This window comes from Gavialis gangeticus, unplaced genomic scaffold, assembly GCF_001723915.1.
Source record: "Gavialis gangeticus isolate Ggan-Ray unplaced genomic scaffold, GavGan_comp1, whole genome shotgun sequence".
NCBI lineage: Eukaryota > Metazoa > Chordata > Crocodylia > Gavialidae > Gavialis > Gavialis gangeticus.
This window is the reverse complement of record NW_017729032.1, coordinates 66,981-77,566: the sequence shown is the minus strand read 5'-3', so window position 1 is coordinate 77,566 and position 10,586 is coordinate 66,981. Positions and strand designations below refer to the sequence as shown.

At 48.5% G+C, this 10,586-nt stretch overlaps 1 protein-coding gene across 1 annotated transcript in view; it reads right to left on the bottom strand.

Annotated features, from left to right (window-relative positions):
- Positions 1-10,586, bottom strand: part of LOC109302182 (glycerophosphodiester phosphodiesterase domain-containing protein 5) — a 145,996-nt gene that overhangs the window by 116,517 nt on the left and 18,893 nt on the right. The window contains exons 5-6 of the mRNA XM_019523748.1: positions 5,114-5,212; positions 3,046-3,139 (exon numbers count right to left, since the gene is read on the bottom strand). Coding sequence (XP_019379293.1) covers positions 3,046-3,139; positions 5,114-5,212 — 193 coding nt within the window. The remainder of the gene's footprint in view (positions 1-3,045; positions 3,140-5,113; positions 5,213-10,586) is intronic.

The following is a 10,586-nucleotide window of genomic DNA, read 5'->3' as shown; positions in this document are numbered from 1 at the left end:
CCAGAAAGGGTCTAGTGACAGTAAATAATAGAAATGACTGGACTATATATATTTATACTTTATATTAAGTCACAGCAAGTCTTACTGGTGCAGAAATGAAATAAAATCAGGGATGGTACAAACAGCTTTGTCCTCTCAATGGCCAAAACTAGCATGCTCAAGAAAGGTGTGAGCATAAAAGCATTGTGGCTGTTGGATGGCCTAGACCAGAGGTGGGCAATTATTTTGGACAGAGGGCTGCTTACTGAGTTTCGGCAAGCCATCGAGGGCCGCATGACAGGCAGCCCAGGGCAGATTAATATTAATTTTCTAAATTCTTTAGGGGCCCCATGGGCCAGATACAATGGCCTGGCGAGCCGCATCTGGCCCCCGGGCCACATTTTGCCCACCCGTGGCCTAGGCAAACAGGATGGCAACTCACTTTAGACAACATTACCAGTGGTTTCCCCACTAGATCCAATTCCCCCAGGGACATTTCCCAGGAGTTCTTCTAACGAAGGCGTCTCACCCATTCCAGCATCTGGTTTAAGTAGATGCCCACATACGGTCAGGAGAGGATGATTATCCACCCTCGCATCCCTCACAACCTCTTGTGCAGACACCTGAGGATGAAAAGGTCTCTATGAAGAGTCAAGGCAAGAGAAGGCAGTGCATAGCAAGTCGCACTCAAACACTCGTGCGAAGTTCACATGGTGGAACCTGGACACCTGCTCTTCCCGGCATGAAGTCTCCATGCGGATAAACTCATTAGTATCTCGGAGCATCCCCATATTATTCACCAGCGGGTGCAAGACAAGAATGAAGGTGGATGTCTGGTACAAGCTGCGGCATTAGCATGCTGCAGATCACCAGTAAAGGACCATTCGCTTTCCCAACTATGTCTTGACTTCTGAAATGAACGTTCATATTTGATGATGACACCAAGGTGATCAGAAAAATCTTATTATCATTCCCCTACTACAGTGAAGTCTTTATTTGTTTGAGCACGGCATTAAGCTGCTAAGGGGGAAATGAAGCTAGCAAGATTTAGTAGTTTTAGTTAATATTTTTAAGCAGCGGAGAGGGAAGCAAACTGTGTGGTTTCCCTCTCTCCTTGCCACTTTTGCTCCTTCCCCTTTTCAAGCTCTGAGCCATGGGGGTCAAGTCCCACCTCATTAATTGACACCATTCCTCCTGCCTCTTCATTGCTTTAGCCAATTCTTTTAATCCAGTGTTTTCTAGCTGGACTTTCAAGCACCCTTGGAGGCACGTTCTAAAAGAACAACTTCTTAAATGACTGGAGTTAAACAAATAGGATTAATTGGGGTGGCAGGTTTCGGAAAAAAGAAAAACCTGCGTTTAAATAAAGAGCATGTCTACAGTCTGATGCCTGAAACAGGACAATGATCAACGGTGGTGCTAACGATGCTGCAGATGTAATGGTCACTTCCAAAAGATCAGGGGGCAGAGATGTAACTTTCCCTGGTTTGGGTTCTCATCCCTTTTGGTCTCCCCAGCAGTTTGGTTTGGATACAGCATCCCCTTTCACCGATGGATAATACAAATTGGCACCATTGACCAGCTGCCGTGTTCTTCCCCAGAGATGGCTGCATCTGGCTGGGTAAAGTGATCACAGAAAAGGAGGGGTGGAAAGGACTGCAAGAGGTCATCTAGTCCAGTGTCCTAATCAGAGCAGGATCATCCCTTTTATAGATGAACCCTGTGCATGAAAGGGGCTTCAGTCTACTATGCTGCAAAGTTACTGAATCAAGCTCCTTACAAAGCTTTATTAAAAGAAAAGTAACAGGTGGAGTGAGGCCACCTTTCCGGCTTACTTAGAAGTACAATACACAGAAGCTGCCTTCAGAGATTTCAATCAGAAATCGGTACCAAGAATTATGTAAAAAACACATACCGTGTACAATAGGCTTATCTGAGAATTTAGCCCATCTTGACTGGCAGGGTAATTATACCCTGAATACTAACAGGTAAAGCATCCCCATTTCTATTTGTAAATTAAGCCATGCCACGTTCTCTTTTGGAGAAGTCTCCTTTAATATTGAAATTCTTTCTATCTTTCATTTTCTTCCCCTCCCTCCATCACTGCCTCCTGATGCTCAATGCCCACTTCTTGGTAATCTTTTGCCAATGCTGCCAAAATCCTTCCAGGGATCATATTTCACAATGATTTAAATTCCAGTTGGAATAATTTGTATGAAATTGGCTTAGTAATTTTTTTAGGAAGCATGTCTGTGCCCATGAGAAAATATCTTTGCTATCTGATTAAGGCAGACAATGGAGACTAGTGCCATGTATGCTGAGCGAATGCTGGAGGGCAGGCAAAGGCCTGAGGCCCAGGGGATAAGGCAGACTGGGCATAAAAGTCAGTTTAGTTCAATGGATGGGGCAGTCACTAGGAGTCCAGAGACTTGGGGTCCCCGCTCTGCCGCAGATCAGCTGGATTCAGAAATTTCATAGATTTTAGGGTTGGAAGGGACCTATTAGATCATCGAGTCCAACCCCCTGCCCTGGGCAGGAAAGAGTGCTGGGGTCAGATGAAAAACGATGTCCAAGTGAAAAATATTTAAAACTTCTCTGGGTCCCTGCCTGCCTTTTGGTTGGGCTGTCTCTTTAGTTTGCACATCCTTCAAAAGGTGGATGTCTCTCACCAGGTAGGTATGTGCACCCAGCATCTTGGGACCAGCTCTCTGGTTGCAAATGAAGCACATGAAAGCATCAGAAATGAGAAGGTAGTTATGATTTCAAAAGAGAGGGAGGCAATCAGCCATTTGGGGTTGACTGGGTGCTGTGATGAAGCTGTACGAGGAAGGACAACGTGCTCTGACAGCGACAGGTCGCTAGACTTTCCCTAGCACTACCTGGAAGTACAAGCATCAAACCCTTCCCTCATCACATAGAACAAAAGGCTTTAAAAAAAGTGTCGTGGACTTCTGCTTTGGTGTCAGCCATTGATCTTTAACATGTGTGCGCCTAGGATTTTTTCTGCAGGACGTAAGGAGACAGGAGAATACGGAGCAAACAAGGAGAAGATGAGCTGATACTCACTGGCTTTTTCCGTTCTTGCAAACTGCCCCGCTATCAACCAGGACAGGGCTGTGACTGCAGCAAGGGCTCCTATGTGCAGGAATGGAGCCGTGGCCTAGGAAAAACAACACGAACACCATAAAGAGGCTTGAAGGGGACATTTCTAGATAGTCAAGGAGAAAAATGTTCTGACTTCTATTCCCAGTACTATCCTAAGGCAACTTCTTTCAATTGGACACCGAAGACCGCACAAAGCCCCTGCCTACCCCATACTGAATCCAATTAGGCACCCTTTGCCCAAAGAGACTCTGAGCCTTCTGCATCAGCTTTGTGCCTGCCCTGCGGCTCAGATGTGAACAGTTTCCACCTTCCAGTGTTGCATGAGAAATGGTTTGGTCCCCAGGGCTATACCGCCGTGCAGCTCTGCCAAGGAGAAGACATCCGCACAGCAACGGCTTGTCTACACTGCCTCTGCATCAACACCAAGAAGCACACCTTCCCCACTCACTCCTGCTCTGCACGCTGGCTCCCAGAAATGAGGTGCTGCAGCCAAGTGTGGTCAGCCCTGTGCTAAGACAGAGCTCCTGGGACAAGCTCAGTACCAGTGTATCGCCGGATGCCTGGGAGGTGGGGGTGTGTGGAATGGATGGGGGCCGCTTTCTAGCAGGCCTCCAGTCAGCATAGACAAGCCCCAAGAAGTTTCTCAGCAGATGCCTGTATCCTTTGAAGTGAGCCCCTAGCATCATTGGGACACCAGGTGCTCCAGTAATACATGGAGGGGGGAAATTATTTATAACCGAAACAAGGGGCAATTTAGTTAGCGGACAGAGCACTGGGCTAGAACTGGGCTCAGTCCCCAGCTATTCTGGGCAAGTCATTTGATGCATCTGGGCTCTGCTTGCCCTTAGATGCCACAACTTTGAGTGGAGACCACTTTCGTTTGATGTTTTTAAAAGCAGGTTAGATAAATGCGTGGCTGGGGTGACCCTGCCTTGAGCAGGGGGGCTGGTTTACACGACCTCCTGGGAGTCTATGAAGCAGGACCCAGCAAGGACAGAAACAGAGGCTGCCTGAAAGCATCAGCTTAACACACAAGGGTGAAACCACCTTGAGCGTATCATAGTCTGTCTGAACTATACGCTTTGCTATATCACCACTGATTCTGCATTGCCTGTGAGCACAGTTAGTTAGCTTAGACACAGTCCTGTTTCTCCTAACTGCCTGGGTAAAGCTTTAGAAACCAGGGAGAAATCACCCCAAGACACGTAAGCAGTCAAATGTGAATACGAATGCCTTTTTTTTTTTTCTTTCCTGTTTTGGTATGAAACAAAATTTGTGAAGCAAGGAAAGGCAGATTTGTGCCTGAAAGCTCGCCTAACCTCTCCCCCTACTATATAGGTAGCTCAATAAAAAGACATTACCCTCACCTCTTCTTTTGTCCGTGAATCGGGGTATTTCCAAAAGACAGAACCAACCTTACGTGAAACTCATTAAACCCTTTCCTGCAAACAAGATGCGCCAAATACATTTTTGGGGAACGGAACAGAAAAAACGACAGAGACGAGAGCTGCTTCCAAAAGCAACATCAAAGTCACAAAATCTTGGGAACTGGTTTTGCTCCGCATTCAGACTCTACAACGTACACATTTCACTGGCCCCTCAAAAAGCAAAAGTCTTTGGGGTTTTTTTTTTTTTAAACATGTTCCTGTCCAAATGCAAAATCCCCCCATCAGATTGGAGGAATTTTACAGGTCCAGGCTGTATACCTAGGATCCCGGCAGTCAGGATGCATCCATCTAACTGACAACCACAGTGGCATTTCATCAAGTTTGCAGAACTCCTGTCGACTTCAAATGGCTTTGGATCACGCCCAACATCAGCAATTCCTACTGCTCGCTATAAAGTTCAGCTCTGAAGATGGAGACTTGAGATGAGACCTTAGTCTCGGAGAAGCCAGGGGGAAGTCTGCTATTTGCTTCGGTGGAGCACGATTTCCCCTTCGGTACTGAAAGCTACAGGAAAAGCTCTGTTCTTTGAAATGAAGTACCTCCCCCTGCCCCCAAAACCCGCCCAAAATATTCCAACTTACTTGCAATGAAATAACTACCATCTCCCATTCGTCATCCCAAAGCTGTGCTATAGAAGACATGGTTATAACGGTAGCTATCAAGGTCACAATCAGTCCAATCTGAAACAAAGAAAGGAAACATTTATGGATATTAATACCATTGCTATATAGTGCATTTAACTCAGCAACTTTTGCCCCAAGGATCCAGAAGAATCAAGTGTTAGAGCCTCATTTTCTTTGAGGAAACTATGGCACAAAGACTTTAAAAGAGATGCCCAATGGCAGGGAACTGCCCCCACTCTGACTCTGCTTGGGAAAGACTTGGTATCTGAAATGTCAAAATTCATGCCCCTGGCAATGGTATGCAGGGGGCAGAGATGCGCTGGCAGAGGTATGCAGGGGGAAGCTAGCAAAACAGCAAGCACTATGGGTCTCTAATGCTAAAGGCAGGATCCAGCCCCTGCTCTCCAAGTTTTGTCTGACTGCAAACGGGCTTGGCAATACTCAGAAAGCACAAGTCTACACAAAGCAGCCAAATGACCGAACTGGACACAGGTAAAATGTTAAACTTAGTTTAGTCATGACACAGTTATTACAACTCACTTTAACTAGACAGCCTCAAGCCCGTCTTCCCCCTAGTTTCCATCACAGAGAACATTGCAGCAAATGCTGCATAGCCAGTGAGATTTAAAGGGATGGTCCATGCCTCAGTCTCTGTACTTACTAAATCTGGCTTTCTTCCAGGGCAAAAAGCCCCCAGTTTTGAAAGGCATGCACAGAACAGAATAATCAAAATGTCCCAGAGTCCTACAATTGTTCCAGATTTGCTTAATAGCCAGACACACCGCCCATGGCTTGGGAGAGAGGCTTTTATTAACTTTTTTTGAAGCAAAGCAACCGAACAAAAGTTGAATTTACAATTTCAAAAAATGCATTTTGCCCCTTTAGAAATAATGCAATTCTAGAAGAAATTCTCTAGAAGAGGGGTCAGCAACCTATGGATCAAATCCAGCCCAGGAAGGGGTTTTGTCCAGTCTGTTCCCCATGCCAAAACAGAAGTTTATAGGTCTTGTTATTAAGTTTTTCACAAAATACACCATGTAGTGGTGGAATATCTAATAACTGCCCAGTGCTAAGGCAAGCCAGAGGTGGCAGTCTTAATTTGGCATCCTGGTGTTATAATGGTGCTGAGCTCTGCTCCAGGATGATTCCCACGTCCTCCTCTGCTCCATTCCCTTCTAGCCTCTCCCAGTGTTTTTTTATGACAAATCAGCCAATGTGGTCAGACACTAAATGCTACCGACACCAGCTGAAGGTTACCTTCCATCTTTGAAGACAGTAGCAACAATTTGCATTCATTTAAATCTGCGTGGTTGGGGTGAAGATTTTCTCAAGCCTTCCCAATACAGGAAAAGGGTGATGTGAGGCTTGCAAGGTGCGCTGCATGCACACAGCAGCAAAGTGCATATAAATTCAGACTTCTCAATTTATTTGCACCAAACCCAGGGACACATTGAACATCTTCATATAAGGAGAATGCCAGGCTAGGCTCCCTTCATCCACGCTGGCTTCCCAAAATATAATGGAAACCAAGCTGAGGCAACAGTGGTGTAGTCAGACCAATGGTCCATCTAGCCCAATATTGGACCCATGGTGAACTCCATTTCCCAGCAGCCCCTGCCCACATTGATGCAGCTCGTTTTCATGGAGACCCCAGCAGCAGGGGGGCTGTGACAGCATGGGGCCTGGGTTTCCATGGAGACTGGCCCCAGCAGCGCTGGCAGGGCGCGTGCCTGGGCACGGAGCTGGTCCAGGGCTCAGATCTTGCAGCAGTGAAACCATGGTCCGAAGCTGGGGCAAAACTGGAATCCACTGCCTGCCATAAGATCCCAGCCCCGACCCTGGAGCAGATCCTCGCCCAGCCATGCACCCTGCCAGAGCTGCTGGGGCTGGTCTCCATGGAAACTCTGGCCCTGCTGCTGCTGAGGTTTCCAGGGAAACTGGCCCCAGCAATGTGGGCAGGGCAACTGGGAACAGGAGTCCAGCTGCTGGCCAAATCTGCCATTTTGCCCACCCTTGCTTTAGAGGGAAAGTATATCAACGGGGGCATGTCTCACGTGATTCATTCTCTCATGCCTCCCTTGACATCAACATGTTCATTTAATGCAGCCTCCACCCCTCTCTACGTCTAGTTTAAACCTCCTCCAGTTCATCAGACTATATGCACAAGGTGGTTTAAGCTGCATTTACTCAGTTGCAAGGCAAGGTACCCCCCACCCCACCATTTAACATGAGGGAAAAAAGCCCCTGGGTCTTGGACTTGAGTATGCGGTGATGGTGGGGCAGGCAGCTGCTGTAGCTCTGGCCCCAACCCCAGGTCGGGGCTGAAACCACAGCTGCTGCCTGCAGCTCCATCACTTCCGCATCCCCTGCCTCTCCCCACCTCCTTCCCCACTCACCCCCTCCCAGCAGCCTCTGCCCCACCTCTAATGCCAGCAGGCTCTGTCCGCACTGCAGCCCAGGGCACGGAGCATGGCCCCAGCCCAGCCCTGTAGCAGTGGTGCCAGCTCTACATTGCTGCTATGGGACCAGGTTGGGGCTATGCTCTACGTCCCAGCCTGCCAGTGCTACAGGGAGGGTAAGCAGGGTGGGGAAGGGAGGGAGGGCTGGAGAGGGGAGTGGGGCTGAAGCTATGGGGGTGAAGAAGCAGCACAAGTGGGAGAGAGGGGGAAAGGGAATGGAGGCCGGAGGCTGCCAAGTGGGGCAAGTGCAAGGGTGCGGGTAAGTGGGGGGCAGGCAGTAGAGGGCAAGTTTCTTTTCCCTACCATCTTCCCCCTTCCTGCCCCTACTGCTTCCACACCACCTGCCCCTCTACTGCCTCTCTGTCACTGCTCCTTCCACCACCCACCCCCTTAGTGCCAGATCCCCACCTACAACCCCCTGCCACTGCAGTGGCGGTGGGGATGAATTTAAGGCAACCCACCAATCATCAGATTCTATACATGGGAATTATAACAAATATATAAGATTTCCATTTACAGAATCTAATTATTGGGGCATCATCTTAACTTTGGGGTCATCTTGGATTTGGATAAACACGGTTAATTCATCAACAAGCAGCTTTCTCCATGATTCTCTAGTTTCAGGATCAGAGGGGAAGACAGAGAGCCCCACTCAGACAGAGATCACGCGCCCTTGTAATCCAGGCCAGTCCTTCCTCAGAGGACGTACACCAAATCTCTAACTGCCAAGGTATTTGCATCCAACTTTACTGACTTCGCTAAAAATAATGAAGACAAGAATTGGCACGTTGGCCTTCCCAAGTCCCACGTCTTCCTCCCACCTCCTCCCATGCAAGATCTGGAAAGTTCAAGGTAAAAAAAAAAAAAAAAAAAGAAGCAAACCCTGATGTGTTTGGTTTGTGGTGAAGGGATACTGTTTATTTAGTGGGGGGGTGGAGGTCATCTGTAGGTGGGGAGAACCAATGGATCTCTGCAACAAATTTCTCTCTCGGAGTTACTCATCCAAACCCACCAGCCACCTGGAACATGTCTGAAAAACATCAGACTCCTTACGAAGAAGCATATGTTCTGCTCAAGAATCAACAACTTGTTTTTCAGCAGTAGACATCCTCCACCCCCTTCCCATCTCCCACTTCCACTTCCCTGCAGTCAAACACGTCTGGAAAGGAAAAGAACTAGGAAAGAGATGCAATTCAGAGTCCAGCATGCATCCGCCTGTTTGCCAGGGGCCCAATCCTGCATGACTCGTGCAGGGCCGAATTAACCCTTTAGTGAGCCCTAGGCAAACTAACTTGCCGGCCTCAGGCTGGTTGAGACCCCCCTCCCCAACCAGGTGCTGCTGCTAGGAAGCAGCCACCGCAGTGTTGGGAAGGGAAAGGAAGGGAGGTAGATGGGGTCATTTGCACTGCCGCTCCAGAGGGAAGGACCAGGGCCCCATGCAGCTCAGGGCCCTAGGCATGTGCCTAGTTTGCCTATGTATTAATCCAGCCCTGAACTCATCTGTGCACAGAGTTCCAGCTGGCTTCAAAAGGAGTCACATACCAAAAATAAAGCCCGTGCCATGTCTGATATAATGTCTGCAGACCCACCTGTACCCTTAGCACCTGTACACATCACACGAACACAGGACTGGAAAGGGCCTCTCAGGTCATACAGATTCAAGTCCTCTACATTCATAGGCAACTGTATACCCAAGGAGTCCTAGATATCATTCACCCTCCCCATCTCAGCAGCTACCAAGTGCTTGATGGAAATAAAACCAAAGACACCCTGTACCTGGCCACAGCTTTAAAAAAAAATTAAGCATGGAGAAGGACAGCAGCCTCCACACAAAATAGACTCTATTTTGCTGCAAACTGGTTACCAAAACTGGAATTCAATCTCACGAGGTTGCAAGTTTCAAGCCAAAGGTAAATTGGTACAAAAAGGTCTAAGACATGAGTGTTAAATAGGCACTCTGCAGGGCTCGCAGAGGGTCTGGGAGTTTTGGTGGGGAGAGGGGAGCACATAGCTGAAATCCCGGGTACACAACCCCATTTGGGATGTGTCAGCAGTATGGGGCAAATCGCGCCTGTGATAACCTCCTGGCTGCTACTGCTGCTCCATCCATATCCGGTCTGCAAGGAGGTGTGAGTTCAACACCCCCAAGGATGTGCCAGGCAGCTGGTTAGTTCATTTTCCCACCCTCCTGGTGACAATTAGAAGGTGGGCTTAGTTTTAGAGAAGACTGCTTAGTGGTTAGTGCTGGGAGCTAGGGGTCAGGACTCTGTGTAGTTGTCTGAAGATGTGGAGTTGTATTGTTTCCAGCCATGCCACTGACTTACTAGGTAGGTCCAATGCAAGTCACTTAACCATTCTGTGACATTTGTATTGAAGAACAAACTTAATCTTTTTACACTTCCTTTTATCAGTCTGTACAATGGAAATTATATTCATATGAGTTCCTCACCATAGGTGCTGATTACATGGGAGCCCAAGAGCCCTGGTCCCCCTTGGGAAGGGGGTAGGGTGACCACCCATCCCCAACTGGGCGGGACAGTCCCCGAATGTGAACAAAGTCCTGGTCCCAGGCTGCATGATTCTGGGACAGCATTTGTCCCAGACTCTCAGTACCATGCATGGATCTGGGTTTTCTGTTCACCATGGAAAAATACGGGAAAAGGTGGGTTTCCCCTTGCAGACAGGAAGACTATCAGCCTGCAAGGGGCTGCTTGTGCCTAGGAAGAATGGGAGGCAGGGGGTGCCACGTGTGTGCATGCACACACATGCATGTTGGCATGCACACACATGCATGTGGGCACTAATACAGCCCCAGGCAGTTCCCCCAGCTGCCTGTAGGTAAGTCTATGGGGGGAGGCAGATTAAGGCTCCCATGGGAGGGGGGCAGGGGCAGGGGCTGGGCCTGGGGGCGTTGCCTAGCCAGGGTGGAGCATGGGACCCAGGGCTGGAAGTGGGACAGAGCCACGGGTGGC